Source organism: Periplaneta americana, chromosome 16 (assembly GCF_040183065.1).
Source record: "Periplaneta americana isolate PAMFEO1 chromosome 16, P.americana_PAMFEO1_priV1, whole genome shotgun sequence".
NCBI lineage: Eukaryota > Metazoa > Arthropoda > Insecta > Blattodea > Blattidae > Periplaneta > Periplaneta americana.
In genome coordinates, this window is record NC_091132.1 from 184,288,652 (window position 1) to 184,305,573 (window position 16,922).

Below are 16,922 nucleotides of genomic sequence, written 5' to 3' on the forward strand. Positions count from 1 at the left end.
AAGTAGCGACGTGTGAACAGGGTTCTCAGGGTTGCAGCCGCAGCACTTTTGATATCGGTTTTGTTGAAACTTTTGCTGCAGTTGCGATCAGTGTTGCCACCCAAATGTGCCAATGACACTTTTATTGTTTGGATATATTTTAATGTGAGATGTGATGAAAATAAATGATTTGTAACAGTTACTAAATGTACAACACAGTCTGAGAATATTTGCTGACGTTATAATTCATTTTTTTAATTTTCCATAGCATAGTTTGAAACAGGAGGGTTGCCAACATTGATTACGTGAATATGCTGTTGGTTATCATTTAAGTATATAGGCGTTTTTAAAAGCTTTATAGTAAAAATAATGCCAATTTATGAATACTAGTTACGACAGAAAAGCAAATAATAGATAAGTAAGCTTTGGCACAAGTTTCTTAATAATGCGAACATAACCACAAAAATGTATATTGAGAAGTCAACATGGAGATGGAAACCTGCAGCATGACTGCGGCTGCAAAAGTAGCGCCTTGTGTGTGATCAGACTCGCAACCTTCAGTTGCAACTTTTGCAGCACTCAGGTTGCGCAGCACAAAAAGTAGCGTGCAGTGCGCTACTTTTGGTTCACGTGTGAACACGACACGCAACTTTTGCAGCTGCAATACAAAAGTTGCGCAGCAAAAGTAGCGACATGTGACCGTACCTTTAGGTCCATAGACCTGGCACAGCTGACGATCAATTTCAATCGGCGCTATGCCCTGTGCATTCAAAAACTTTATCACTGATTGCACTTCACATGCGGCGGGAGCTGGAATAGGAACGTCCATCTTCAACCAATGAAACGAAGCTACTGAGAGCACTCGGGAAGTTCCGCTAGTGCATGCGCCATGCCAGGACATTACTCTATCACGTACACGCAGTTGCAACATATGGTTTGCTAGCTGTGGGACGAGTGGGAAATTTACTTTGTGGATGTGCCTCGTACACAGAATAAAGAATAAACATCTGCACATCTCGTGACAGGGACTCAAAACTCCTGCTTAATTTGACGTTAAAAACTGGTCATTAAGTGAATTTCTAGCCGAATAAATAAAGAGTTTTCAACATTTGCTGTAGAGCAAATCTAGTCTTTCAGGTAAAGCTCCCTGTAAAGCAGATTTGAATAATTTCAAGGGAAAAATTGTTCCGGGGCCGGGTATCGATCCCGGGACCTCTGGTTGAACGTACCAGCGCTCTGCTAACTGAGCTACCCGGGAACTCCACCCAACACCGTCTCAACCTTTCCCTTTATATCCACACAACTCGAAACGCCAGAGACCCACATCGAGTGCACACAATCTCTGTGTGACTTAGAATTGTGGTTTTCTGTTAACGTACACAGTGACGTATATATTATGCAAATCTAGTCTTTCAGGTAAAGCTCCCTGTAAAGCGGATTTGAATAATTTCAAGGGAAAGGGAAAGGTTGAGATGGTGTCGGGTGGAGTTCCCGGGTAGCTCAGTTGGTAGAACGCTGGTACGTTCAACCAGAGGTCCCGGGATCGATATCCGGCCCCAGAACAATTTGCTGTAGAGATTAGTAGTACTCCACATTTGAGGTATAACAAATTGTGGCTAGCATCATCGTTTTGAAATAAAGAAAGAAAAAATGTATTTGTGGCTTGAGTTACTAGCAGAGTTGCTGACCCCATGCCTTTCCATATCTGCAGCGTGGCCAATGTTGGGTACGAGCCTCATGGGCAGCGTGTTGTGGCATACTTCTCGACCCCGGAAGCAGGTGGACTCACACAGCTGGAACAACGCTGGCGCGAGCACTTCTTGACTTCAATGAACCCTGAATACCTGCCTGCATTGTGGTCTGTGCAGCACAACCATCTGCGTCTACAACAGCGCGCTGCACAGGGCCGCATCCTGCCAGAGGATGTTGCTGTTTCAGGCATTGAACTGAATCTTTAGGCCTAGACACAGGCTGTCTGTGTTTTTAACCAGAAGTGAAATACAGACCTGTCACTACAGATGTTTTGCTAGGCATGAGGTGCACATTTACAGTGCGTACCACAGAACAATATAATTATAGAAGTGCAAGGTGCATATTTCGACAGGAGAGCAAAGAACATCTGATGCGCTCCTGGTGGCGTGGCTGTGAAGTTTAATATTTTAACATTTGAGCGCGAAATTGGTGGGTTTTTTTTTATCAAAAGTAATATTTTATTTATACTTGATTTCCAGAGAAGTTGCAGACTCTTAAAATATTTGTGAAATAATAATAATAATAATAATAATAATAATCAATCTTCTTAATGTATCCAGCTGTTTGCTGACAACATAAAGTCAACTATAGTCCACTGTAGTCTATTCAGTTGTTGTTTTTCACGAGAAATGAGGGATATTTTGATCGGTGTTCATTATAGATGCCTGTTGCTGCTCTAATTTCCGGCAGCCAATCGCGTTGCAGGTCAGCTACATTTAAACGTGTGCGTCTTGTGATTTGCTTATGAAGACATTATTCATTTCTTAAGGCTCGATAAATGCTTAATATAATCGCCCGCCATTTGGGCTCTTTCGTTGGCATTCGTAGAAAGCACACAAAGACGTTATTTGGCGCTCATTTATTTGCTCAGTTACAGTGCGTTTGATTTATTATCATTGGAGCTATGACATGATAATGTTTAACGGTGTGGCAAATAGATTCCTCATATGGTAGCTCGGCAACGAAAGAACAAAAATGGCGAACGATACTACCTACCTAGGCTTTATAGAGCCTTCACCTCCTAAGACGTAAGCAAAGAGGAGGAGTCACACTGGGAATAACAGCGTCGCGACTATAGTAGCCAGAGTTGGGGTGTAGTCAATATACAGGTCATGTCAAAAGTCCGGTAACACTTTCAATATTTTATTACACAAAAACTACTAGTGATAGCACTTTCAAACACACGTCAGTTAAAGTCAAACTCTCAAAGTTCGTTTTACACATTACAAAGATTCAATGTGTGAACCACGAGTGACTCAGCAGATGTCCAAACGATAATCAAACTCTTCCCATACCCTTTTCAACATATCCTCTGTGACCGTGGCGGCAGCTTCTCGAATTCTGGTTTTTAGTTCCTCTAAATCACGTGGCAAAGGTCACGGTCCTTTAGTTACCCCCATAGAAAAAAGTCACATGCAGTCGTATCGGGTGACCTTGGTGGCCATGTCATGAAACATCTGTCCCTTACTCCAGCACGTCCTATCCAACGATCAGACATCTCCGTATTCAGATAAGCACGAACTGCATTGTGGAAATGTGGCGGAGCCCCATCTTGCTGAAAGATGAAATCGTCATCGAGATCTTGTCTAAGTTGAGGCACCAACCATTGCTCCAACATGTCCAGATATGAATGTCCAGTCACAGTAGCCTCAATGAAGAAGAAAGGTCCTTACAGTTTTCTTTGTGACAACACACGAAAACATTCACCTTTGGTGAATCACGCTCATGTTCAACGATTCTGTGAGGTTTCTGTGTACCCAAACACGACAGTTGTGCTTGGTAATTTTCCCACTTGTATGGAATGTCGCTTCGTTGCTGAAAATTAAGCGGCTGAATAACTTTGAGAGTTTGACTTTAAACTGACGTGTGTTTGAAAGTGCTATCATTAGTAGTTTTTGTGTAATAAAATATTGAAAGTGTTACCGGACTTTTGATATGCCCTGTATACTGCAGGGCTGTGTCTTCTGCAACTGGTACTGATGATTTTAATTTACTTCTTTTGTGGTTTATGGATGGACAGTATAGAAGAATGTGTTCCAGATCTTCATCATGATTATTACACCACAGACAAGTAGGATTATCAGAAATGTGAAATCGGTGTAAGTACAATTGAGTGACAATGTGACCTGTTCTGGCTCTTGTTAAAAATGTTTGAACATGTCTGGGCAAGTTTTTGTACATTTCCAGGTCATTTGGTTTCTTTTGTACAGACTAAAATCTTTCCTTTGTCAGAAGAGAGCCAATTGTTGATCCATAGGTTTGTAAAATGAGACTTGACTGAAGCAAAAGCACTGGATAGAGATATCACTTGAAGAGGTCTTGGTTGCAAATATGTTGTCTGTTTTGCAATATTATCGACTTTCTCGCTTCCAGGTATACCACAATGACTAGGTATCCATTGAAATGTTATTTCCTTTTGGAATTCTTTTAGTTTACTTTCTTGTTTCTGAAGTGGAATAATTCTATGTGCGTATAGGTTTGGTACATATTTAATTATATTAAATATAGCCCCCTTGGAGTCAGTAAGTATGCAAATAGATTTTTCAGAAATTTGAGTAACAAATTTGAGTGCCAACCTAGATAAGTATGTTAAAATATTACACTTAACTGCTGAAAACTACGCCTGCCATCTACCGACATCTATGACAAACTTCTTGCTGAAAATCAGTCGGCTGTTCACAATCTAACGTACATAGGTACTGTATATTGATATTTTTTTAAATATTATTTTCAAAATATACTATCTTGAAAAAAAATACTGAACAACACGTTTGTGAAGTGCGTTATAAAATCTCGGGAATTGAAAAAAAAACTGCTAGTTTTTCAAACTGTTCCTCGATTTTATAAAAGCACTTCCCAAACTTGTATCGTATTATACTGTAATGTACGTAACAAGAGAATCTGCAATCGTGGCAAGGAGTTCTATTGGGTACGGTTTCCAAATTGTGGGATTCCAAATAGACTAATGTCCACTGCTGTGTACCAAATACTCAATCTCTTCATCCTTGGACCGAGGATTGTGAACCACAACATGATGTTTCCTTCATAATATGACATAACGTTGCTAAAAGTATTTCTACAGTTAAGAAAATGTTAACAATTGAGAGATTATTTTATTTTGTATGTATATTTCATTTCAATAAAAATTTAAATCTTTCGTGACAGTGTAGAAGTGAATGCCATTTTGTTTACAAGCCCTTTTATTTTGACAATTTTGATAACAATACCGTAAACATTAACCGAAATCCAGCTAATCAGTAATGTCGCAAAAAAAACAGCCTATGTTTTGTTTATCCCTGCAGTATTTTGTTCATCCCCTATAGCATGGCTACAAATTTAAGTGTCATTGTCCTCACAGCAATGCTACATCTGTTTTCCACCTCCATCCCCCAAACACTTGTTTTGCATAGTAACTGGGTGCGATCAGTCCTGTTAAGTAAGACATTCTTTTTGCCCTCCCCCCCTCCCACCTACCTGGGAATTACAGGATTATGGTGTATGCATTCGAGGTAAATTTCCAATTTTTTTTATTAATTTGTGTTGCAGTTATCGTGTTATCAGTATGTCTTATTTTTTAGTTACACGAGTGCGATATCGAGTAAAAGATTATTGGTTGTAAAATTGATGTGCAATTACAATATTAAATTCATTGAATTTTTGTCTATAATTTACATGCTTAACGATCTCTCTTCCTTCCCACTTTTACCAAAAATATTTCTCATCAATTATCCAAAAAAATCACATCCAAAATGGCTCCGCCACCTTTATTTCGGATAAACGGGTTCTACTGTACTTCAAATTATTTTGTTTTATTGCAGTCTGCCATACTTATGTGTTCGAAATTCGAACGTATCACAATACAAAGTAAGTAATGAATTTAATCCCATGTGTTAATATAAAAGGATGTTTGTGTTTGGATACACGTTAAATTATTTGATTACCTGTTACAGTACAAAGACCTTCATGGTGCGCCTGGACAGTAGACAACTCCCACAAACTCAGATCCTATGAATGGGACCTGAAATGTATTCTTTTCAGCCAATATCACATAAGACTTGCGGCATTTCAAGATATGTTTTGAATTACGGAGTCAATTTGGTAGTAGACTGAATGAACCTCAGGGTTGTTTTGGAAGTTTGGTCATGAGAAAATCCCATCATCACCCGAGATCCAACCCCGGACCTTCCCGTCCGTAACCAGCTGCTCTACCAACAAAGCTACCAAGCTGCATGCTAGTATAAATTTAGTAAAATTCAAAATTTAATTCCCTCTCGTGGGTACTCACCTTGTCGTGTTGAGGGGGCTTGAACTTGTTGTTTAAGCTAACAAGTAACAAAGAGGTACCCACATAAGCTGCATTAACACCAACGCAGTCCCACTATATTTTCCACTGCTTATGATTCATGGAGTTCCTCAGTGTAAAATTCTCCGGAGGTAAAATAGTCCCTCAATCGGATCTCCGGGTAGGGACTGCACTGAGAGATGTCAAGAACCGTACTAAAGTACTTATTTGGAACACCAAAGTCAAAATTTAATTATTATATATCCTGAATTAATTTTGTGCTGGAATTTGGAATAGTGATTAGTCAATATTTCTAGATTAATAAACAATTTTTAGAATCTAAAAACAATTTTAATGTTCAAGGATATTGTACCAGAACAACGGAAGGAGTCCATAATTGTACCTATTTTTAAGAAGGGGGAAGCCACCACCATAGCTCTGTCGGTTAAGGCTCTTGTCTGTCGATTCAGAGCTGCGTTCGGGCGCGGGTTCGATTCCCGCTTGGGCTGATTACCTGGTCGGGTTTTTCCGAGGTTTTTCCCAACCATAAGGCAAATGTCAGGTAATCTATGGCGAATCCTCGGCTTCATCTCGCCAAATACCATCTTGTGATCACCAATCCCATCGACGCTAAATAACCTCGTAGTTGATACAGCGTCGTTAAATAACGAAGTAAAAAAAAGAAAAAGAAGGGGGATGAGACTAACTGTAGTAACTTTCGAGGAATATCACTTTTGTTGACGTCCGTACAAAATTTTGTCCAATATCCTTTTGAGAAGATTAACTCCATATGTAGATGAAATTATTGGGGATCATCAGTGTGGTTTTAGGCTTAATAGATCGACTATTGATCAGATTTTTTTTTATTCGACAGATATTGGAGAAAAAATAGGAGTATAAGGGTACAGTACACAAGTTATTCATAGATTTCAAAAAGGCATATGACTCGGTTAAGAGAGAAGTATTATATAATATTCTTATTGAATTTGATATTCCGAAGAAACTAGTGTGTTTAATTAAAATATGTCTTAGTGAAACTTACAGCAGAGTCCATGTAGGCCAGTTTCTATCTGATGCTTTTCCAATTCACTGCGGGCTAAAGCAGGGAGATGCACTATCACCTTTGCTTTTTAAATTTGCTCTAGAATATGCCATTAGGAAAGTTCAGGGAAACGGGGAGGATTTGGAATTGAACAGGTTACATCAGCTTTTTGTCTATGCGGATGACGTGAATATGTTAGGAGAAAATCCACAAACGATTAGGGAAAACACGGAAATTCTACTTGAAGCAAGTAAAGTGATAGGTTTGGAAGTAAATCCCAAAAAGACAAAGTATATGATTATGTCTTGTGATCAGAATATTGTACGAAATGGAACTATAAAAATTGGAGATATATACTTAGAAGAGGTGGAAAAATTCAAATATCTTGGAGCAACAGTAACAAATATAAATGACACTCGGGAGGAAATTAAACGCAGAATAAGTATGGGAAATGCGTGTTATTATTAGATTGAGAAGCTTTTGTCATCTAGTCTGCTGTCAAAAAATCTGAAAGTTAGAATTTACAAAATAGTTATATTATCGGTTGTTCTGTATGGTTGTGAAACTTGGACTCTCACTTTGAGATAGGAACAGAGATTAAGGGTGTTTGAGAATAAGGTTCTTAGGAAAATATTTGGAGCTAAGTGGGATAAAGTTACAGGAGAATGGAGAAAGTTACACAATGCAGAACTGCACGCATTGTATTCTTCACCTGACATAATTAGGAACATAAAATCCAGACGTATGAGATGGGCAGGGCACGTAGCATGTATGAGCAACTCCAGAAATGCATATAGAATGTTAGTTGGGAGACCGAAGGGAATAAGACCAATGGGGAGGCTGAGACGTAGATGGGAAAGATAGTATTAAAATGGATTTGAGGGAGGTGGGATATGATTGTAGAGATTGTATTAATCTTGCTCAGGATAGGGACTGATGGTGGGCTTATGTGAGTACGGCAATGAATCTCCGGGTTCCTTAAAAGCTATAAATAAGTAAGGTTAATTATGTTTTTAAATTGTGCCTGGAAAATGATTTCTCTGATCTCATACAGTTGAATCAGTCAGAGCTGAAAGGCATTAAGTCAGTTTTTGCAACTTTTCAGGAGAAAAGAAGAAAACCAAGCAAATTTATTGAATATTTATGTTAAGCTGTAGAATAATTACCTAGCCTGTGTGTGCCACAATAGAAAGACAAATTCAATGTCTCATACACATTAAAAGAATAAATTGTCTTAATGACTATTAGCTCCATGGTTGGTACGTAAACTTCATAAATGCTTTACATATTTAAATACCACATATTTTAGTTATATTTGTAACATAAATACCACCTACATTCAATGAAAAACTGTTATAAATTATAATTTCTCTTTTTTTTTTCCTACTTGGTTATTTAACGACACTATATCAACTACGAGGTTACTTAGCGTCAATGGAATTCATGATAGTGAGATGGTATTTGACGAGATGAGGTCCGAGGATTTGCCATAGATTGTTTGACATTTGTCATATGGTTGGGGAAAACGTCGGAAAAAGCCCAAGCGAGAATCGAACCCATGCCTGATCGGCAGGCAAGCACCTTAGCCAACTGAGCTACGCCGGTGGTTTACAACCTATAACTTTGAAACTGGTGGAAAACCAAGTATGTTTGATAGTTCCATATAACAAGAATTTCCTTTCTAAAATTTGAAACTTAACTCTCATTTGTCCACAAGTTTTTCATTATTGGAAGTACACTGTTAACTGCAGAATTAGTAACAGGGATAGATTTCCACCACTGTGGAGTAACAGCTTGTCTGTTAAACGAGCAAGCCCGGGTTGAGATCCTGGTTGGACTTTTTTCAGAGGTTTTCCCTCGACCAGTTGAAGCAGAATTTTGGCATTGGAACTCAGACTCATTTCTCAGTCATTAATTCAAAATGTCATTGTCGTCATTACCATAGCCTGGGTTAAGTTCACTATGTACAAGAGCATGGTGACAAAATAACTCACAGAACAGGAGTGGTAAGAAGCAGAATTTCTGGGTAACTTTTGGCGTAGTAACCTGGACTCATTTCGTTATCATTAATTCATATATCATCATCCTTATCATAGCCTGGGTTAAGTTCATGCTGTACTTATACAAGAGCACGGCTGTTTGGCTACAAGTAGGCCTATTATTCACGGAACATGAATGGTAAGTACTTATATTATTATCGGGTCCCTTCAAAAAAGAGAAAAAAATAAACATTAGAAGTTACTCCAGACCTACATTCATTAGCAATAGCTTAATGACTTAATCGTAATCAATTTAGGTGGTTATAATTTTCTTAAAATCAAATTTCACATTACTATGTTTTATATTTTATTTATTCTAGGCAAGAGGGACTGCATTGAAGTAATTCAGGAAAATGTGGTTCTTATCATCAAAAAGATTCAAATACACTGCCAGATATTTGTAATTTTTTTTATTATGTAAGTAATGAATAAATGTTTATCATTGACTTAAGGGAACCAGGTAATGATTAGTGGCGAGCCAAAAATCCAATTTTTTATGTTGCGTTATAAAATAAAGTACAAAACTTGCTCTTTGAACAATATAAACATTTCTGCAGATAAGCCTTTTAAATGACCTCTTTAAATTTGGCGGTGCATGTAACTCATACATTATTCTTTTTTTAAATGCAGTTTTTCCATTTGTTGACATTTTTCAAACTTAAGTGCACTTTTCTCTGAAACTGTTGAATAAACTTAAATGAAATTTTTAGACTGTTTTCTGCAGCCAGTGTTCTACATAGTAGACCTATGGGTTTAAGAATATTACACACATAACATGAGAAAAAATATAGATGCATTGAGAAACTGTAAAAAAAAAAAATGTTAAACGAAGTTCAATATTTTTTCTGTTTCACTAGGGGTGAAATATTTAACTAAATTTTGCTTTAGAGTTTACAATATACATTACTATATAACTTAGAAAAATACAAGGTATATGAGTGAAGATTGTAGCAAGTAATGTGCACCCGAAGAATGAGGTACACTTAGCAAAGTGAGAAAAAGGTTTATTAGTTAGGGCGTTTATTTTAAACTTGGATACGAAACAAATCAGTTGTCTTTTATACCACTGAATTGAGAATGATTGATTGTATAAGCCTGGAAATATTTATTCCATTCTGAGCACTAGAAGCCTAGAAATATTGCACTAAACTTTTGTATTGAACTTTCTTAACCGCACAGGCATCACTACCCAGTTCCCTTAATTCAGGCAGTAGCGCATTTGCCTGCTGATCCAGAGTTACACTTGGACGTAGGTTCGATTCCCGCTTGGACTGATCATCTGGTTAGGTTTTTCCGAGATTTTCCTCAACTGTAAGGCCAGTATCAGATAATGTATGGTGAATCCTCGGCCTCCTCTAGCCTAATACCACCTTGTTATCACCATTTCCACTGATAAATAACCTAGTAGTTGATACAACATTGTTAAATAACCAAGTAAAAAAATAAATATTTAAAGTGTTTTGAATGTCGCTTTCATTTGTAAAATAAAACCTGACTGCTTTCTCTTGTCGCGGACCCCCGGGTATTTTTTCTTTGACTTATGAAGCCCCAGATGACCGCGGACCACAAGTTTGGAACCGCTCACTATGCCTGCTGCAATCTAGTGACAAAATTAGTAATTAAGCGACTTTCAAATGTAGCTGCATGTGATGTGATTTGTGCCTACTGTTGTTTTTTCTGTATATGTATATAAGCTAAGCTTTATATTATTGTTTTATTAATTGTAAATTTTATTTTTGTTCGAAATAGGTATAAATAATGCGTAAGAACTTACCTGTGATCTTATTTTGATTTCGTCGTTCAAGTTTAATGCCCTTCAAGAAGGAGAAGCAAGTGTTTACATTTCATAACCTCTATTTTGGTATCTGTTTATATTTTTCTGTGATTGTAATATCTAAACATTGTAGGCTGTCATTTGTACGATGAATAGTGAAAGTAATGCTCTGTTATTATAATATGTGATCTGTACATTTACTTAAGTTAGACATGGATGTTCCGAAGAGTGCATCTTGGTTACCTAAGGCTGTGAATGAAAGTAAACCGAAGAAAAGTTTTGCATCAGCAGCTTCGACAAATGAAGTTAAGCGAGACAGAAAATCTCAGGGCGTCGGAATACTAAGACATGCTCCAAAGCTAGTTCAAAAAGAAACAGCATCAAGTCAAAATAAACAGTCAGTCATACAGAATAAAATTGAAGATATATCAAAGATTTCATGGCCAGAATTACCAAAGCCCGGTTCATTCCATAAATATGGCAAGAAGTCTAAATCATCTACTGTACCAAGCCCTAAAATCGATTTGAAAAAAGATAACCTCGAATGTGTGGAAGAGGATAATCCTACAAGCAAAATAAATGAAACTAGTCAATCATTAACATCCAATAGAGATGTGCCAAAGAATGATGTCGAATGTAGCCCAGTTGTAGAGCGTCCAACTGAAAGTACGGAGAATTGCTCTATTAAAATAGTTAAACCTGACGAAAATGTTGCTCCTTCTGAATCACAAGAAAAGAATATGTGTAATTCGGAAGTAAATGTAATTAAACCAGAAGAAAAAGAGTCAGATACAGGTCATAATGTTAATAAGGATGTCAGTGCAGACAAGTCTCCGGATTGTGCTAGGGGTGCAATTTCGGACCAGAAAATCAAGAAGAAGACGAAGGCCGGGCGAGAGGAGAGGAGACGTGCACGTGAGGAAGAAACCCGGCGACGAATGTTGGCCCCCAAGGGACAGCGGGTTCGTTTGGTGAGTCAGCAGGTCCTGGACGCCTTAGTGCAAGGCTCTGAGAGCGAGTCCTGCGTTCGTGTGGCTCCCGCCCCAGCAATGAGCCCGTGGGACTTCCCCACCATGGAGGAGGCGCGACGTCAGCGACCAAAGCCCAACGAAGTGCCACGAGGAAGCGGGACAGAGGAAACCAGGGGCAAGAAGCGGCGTGACTCCATCCACATCGATTTGCTCAACCTCATAAAGGTAAGCCTGCAGAAGTGAATGTGAATTTGAGTACCGGTAGCCTTTACTTTTAGTCGTGAAATTTCGGCCAATGTATGTGACCGGTGCGGGTTGGGGACAACTCGTCATAGAAAATTGGCCACAGAGGCAACTCGCCACATAATTGAAATTCGTATCCAGGACAATTGAATGGGTGAGTGGAAAAGGGGTAACATTCCAAAAAATGCGAAAATAAACTGAGATAGCAAAATTGTTCATATATCATAGTCCTACCCATTGAGCAGAAAAAGAGTAATATTCCTATTATCCTAATGCCAATAGCATGACCCGTGTTTTGCAGTTGAGTAGAAGAACGGTAACATTCCAGGAATGTTACTTTTATTCCACTCAATAGTGGAGCACTATTGTGTTAGTTCTCATATAATTAGTATGCTTCGAGCGCTGGCAAGCACTGTAATAATCGTTTAGTTTCTTAACTGTTTTAGTGCTTTGTTATTACAGGTGCTGCAGGTTATGTTTGATCATTCTTTATTTAGGCCGTGTCTCAAAGCTACATTTTCAGCTGAAGTGAACTAGATTGTTAACTAAATAGCCGGATGTGACGTCAGAAGTTATGATCCAAAGTTACATAGTGCATAGCAATCAAGTCCGTAGTAGCTAGTAAACGAAAATGCTTGCTCGATTGTTGACTTGTTCACTAAACAAACATGGATACCTCATCAGCAATTGGGAGTTATGAAATCTGAAAATGCTTTGGAAGTGAAATAATGTAAATAGGCTATAATGTAGAATAACACGTTAACTTTGAACACTGACATTGTTAGTACCTTCTGCACAGGTTTTAAATATTTTTGTAATATATTATGCCCTCATCTTTTCCACATAATTCGTAATGATACTGCATTAGGACAATGCCTTCTTAATTTAGTTCTGCACCGTGATGTCATGCTTTTTAGAAAAATAGTCTATGAAGAAGGCCATGTTTCAAGCATACATGTCCAAAGCTCCCTAGTGTGTAGTTTACAAGTCACCTAGTTGCTAGTCACTAGTGTGTAGTATGGACTTGAGCTTTGAGACACGGCCTAAGTAGATAATTTTAGGACGCTTTATCAACAGCTAGGTTATTTAGCGTCTGAATGAGATGAAGGTGATAATGCTGGTGAAATGAGTCCGGGATCCAACACCGAAAGTTAACCAGCATTTGCTCATATTGGATTGAGGGAAAACCCCGGAAAAACCTCAACCAGGTAACTCGTCCCAACCGGGACTCGAACCCGGGCCACCTGGTTTTCCGGCCAGACGCACTAGCCGTTACTCCACAGGTGTGGACTGTTTGATCATCGTTATTCTGTCTGCAAGATTTGGAAAATAGTTTTTGAAGTTAGTGTCTTCGAGTAAAAAACAACAATGTCATAAGAGGAAGATGATGACCAAGAAGAAAGAAAGGAAAGGTGAACAAGAATACACATATAAAAGAAATGGAGAAAATAACTAGGAGTAGGGGAGAAGAGTTTGTAATCTACAAAGGTGTGTTAGTCGAGACCAAAGAAACAACATTGTAACACCGTTTTTATGATTGCTTCTTTTTCCACATTGGACAAAAGTATTTGTACACTTTTTTCGACAGTTACGCTATAAAGAAAACTTCATAGTTGTTCAAAATATTTCTGTTCATTTTAAGCAAAATTTAATTTGACTGGAAAAAGAGTAACATTTACAAACTTTAAACAAATAAATCTAACAAACAAATTTATATTTTAACAAACAAATATAAAGCCTGAGATACTTGTAACTAGTAGTAAATGTGACCCATTATAAGTTTTTTGATTAAATTAAAAATAAAGTCACAAAACAGTTTTCTTTTATTATCTCGAAAGCATGATTTTGGAATGTTACGACTTTTCCACTCACCGATTCAATTAGCCACACATTAAAATTCAAGGCAATACTCAAATTCGCATCAATTTATAATATATTTCTGTGGTAACACAAGACAAATCCAGAAGCTGTAAACTAATTCGGAACTATGGCGGAAGAAATTCGCTTCACAAAATCAGAAAGCGGTTCTGACAAATTAATATATCTTGGTTACATGTACACGAGACTTAGAGAAAAGAAGAATGGAGTTGTTTGGCGCTGTGACATGCGTGGCGGGTGTAATGCAACAGTCACGTTATCAGAAGATGGAAGCAGTGTCGTCAAAGAATCGTCTGAACACAAGAATCATTCTGCAGACTGGGGAAGGATTAAGGCAAAGGAATGTGTAGAGAACATGAAGGCAAGGGCGGGGACTTCCGAGAACCAACGTCTGTCATTATTCAAAATGAGTTACACCCTATTGCAAGTGACGCCAATGTGAATCTACTGAAGAAACCATCTATTAAAAAAACTGTGCGCCGTGCCAGGAAGCTGCACCTACCACCTGAACCAAGGAATATTGACGAACTGAACGTTATAGCCGACAGATACACTAAGACCGTACAAGGGGAAAGGTGGTTGTTGTATTTTGAACCGGAGGACAACGTGAAAGTTATCATATTTGCCACTAATTCACATTTAAATAAATTGTTACGGTCCCATTTTTAGATAATGGACAGTGTGGCAAATTGTCTATCTGTGGCAAATTGTCTGTTTGTGGCAAATTGTCTGTCTGTGGCGAATTGTCCCTATTACCAATTTTCTGTGGCCAATTGTCCGGAACCGGACTGGTGCCCACCCAGCATTGTGATGCATTTGGGGAGCTGCGATAGGTAGCGAAATCCGGATATGACAACCAGCTATAACTTAATGGCTCGGGGGATCATTGTGCTAACCACACGACATCTCCGGTCCGGTTGGATGATCGTTCATCTCTGTAGAAGCATGTGGATGTGAGGTCAGCAATCGACTGGTCAGCCCTGGCTCTTAATGGCTTCTTGTGCTGTGGATTTATTAATTTAATTCTTTCTGTTTTTTTCTTTGACAGCATTGTTTGCCTCTGAAGAAGTTGCCATTGTTCATGAAACGAAAGTTATAGCAAACGTTATTTCAAACTTGAAAGTAATTTATAATGTTAGTAATGAGTAATTTATTCATTTATTTAGTTTTCATAGTTTACCCAACAACAATAAGGGTAAACTACTTACAAATAACAAAAAGGTAGCAATTTAAAAAAATACTTATACAAATTAAACTAAACTAAATTGCATATAGATTGGGCTTTTTGTACTATGGCAGATATAAATGTACTTCTAGAACTAAAAATATCACAATTGTTAAAATTATTATTATTATTATTATTATTATTATTATTATTATTATTATTATTATAGTAACAACTTCTATATATGGTATTGTTTGTACTGTAATTTGTCCGGGACACCTTAAAAAAATGTTGTATTAATTCTATTACTATAATTAGGAACTTCAAATTCGACTAGAGTGATTAACTGATTACAATTACATTAATTTACAATTGAATGAAGGAACATGACGTCGTAAATAACCCTACGTAATTTTAAAGTATTGTACACTTTCATAAGCATAGTAGGCCTATATGGAACATAATTTTCATGTAGTGGATATTTGCCATTTTGTTTATAATAAAGTAACCTAAGAAATAAACAACAGACCAGAATAAATGGATAATTGAGACATTGCAGCAGTGTTGACTATGCATGCCACTAGTCGCCAGACCGCAACAAACCATGTCAAAAGATAATCGAATGTTGCTAGTATAGGGTGACCAGCGAATAGGGATTATAAAGAATGGACACTGAGCGAATTTTCCTGTGTTTTGTTTCTCTATGCGCCAGCGGTTAGTTCCACTTTCAAGCGCTAGAGGTAATGTAATCGAGCATATGCTAAGATAATAATTGAGAAAGAGTTGAGGCACAGGATCCAAACATCGCCTACCTTATTGCATAATCCAGTAACGCTTTGCTTCAAATAAATTCAAGTTAACAGCTTTTCCTTATTTCTCAGTGACAAACTAGTTGTAATAATAATATTTTATATTTCAGATATAATACATTATGTTATAAAATAATATAATACATTATAAAATTAAGTATCGAATTCGTTTAATATTTGTATATAATATAATATAGGTATATGGTTTTACTTCTCGTAAGAGTTTTGTTTTTCCATTTTCAGCGCTATCAAATCATTACATATTTTAATTGTTGTTGGGGTCAACGTCTCAACTCTCATTATAAAGGAACTCTAGAGTCTAGACATTGCAGTTAATGAAGGATTTATTATTTTATGGATCCAATTTATTTTGAGTACATAATGTACCTAGATGTATTAATTGTATGTGTTATATTTCTGCTGTGTCGACTGCTAGCTGGTGTGATGTCATCGCCATCTCTAGGAAGAAAGCAGAATCTGACGCTTTAGCTGGCTTGAAGGTCATTGAAATCAGTCCGGCTACATCAAAGGTACCGACGCAAAGTGTCCATTCTTTATAATCCCTATTCGCTGGGGTGACCAGACACCAAATGTCCCGGTTTTTTTTTTTATGGCGTCCCATTTCCCTAAATTATTCTTGAAATATTTCTTTTTCTTTTATTTTATTTAATAATCACGTAAAACACTGATTAATTGTATATTGTTTCCGTCAGATGTCACTGTAGGCTAATTATTTCAATAAAGGTCATGTTAATATAATTTCAAAAATGTGTCTTTCATGCACTTATACAGTTTCTTGAAGGAAAGGCCAACACTTCTAAAGCAAATTCACTCATCAAAGAAATATGATAGTGATTGTACAGTTCGTCATGGAGAATGTTAAAATAGTTAAAATATTTTGACTTAATTACTGTTTACATTTTATTGCACTTTTTTATTTCTTTATATAGGCTATGTTATACAATTTCATTGACTTATTGTTTACATT

The 16,922-nt window shown here is 37.3% G+C and overlaps 2 protein-coding genes across 2 annotated transcripts in view; both read left to right on the forward strand.

Annotated features, from left to right (window-relative positions):
- Window positions 1-4,888, forward strand: part of Exd2 (Exonuclease 3'-5' domain-containing 2) — a 32,846-nt gene extending 27,958 nt beyond the window's left edge. Inside the window, exon 7 of the mRNA XM_069815322.1 lies at window positions 1,691-4,888. Coding sequence (XP_069671423.1) covers window positions 1,691-1,937 — 247 coding nt within the window. The 3' untranslated portion in view covers window positions 1,938-4,888. The remainder of the gene's footprint in view (window positions 1-1,690) is intronic.
- A 6,040-nt stretch (window positions 4,889-10,928) lies between these two features.
- Window positions 10,929-16,922, forward strand: part of Sbp2 (SECIS-binding protein 2) — a 31,950-nt gene continuing 25,956 nt past the window's right edge. The window contains exon 1 of the mRNA XM_069815325.1: window positions 10,929-12,064. Coding sequence (XP_069671426.1) covers window positions 11,081-12,064 — 984 coding nt within the window. The 5' untranslated portion in view covers window positions 10,929-11,080. The remainder of the gene's footprint in view (window positions 12,065-16,922) is intronic.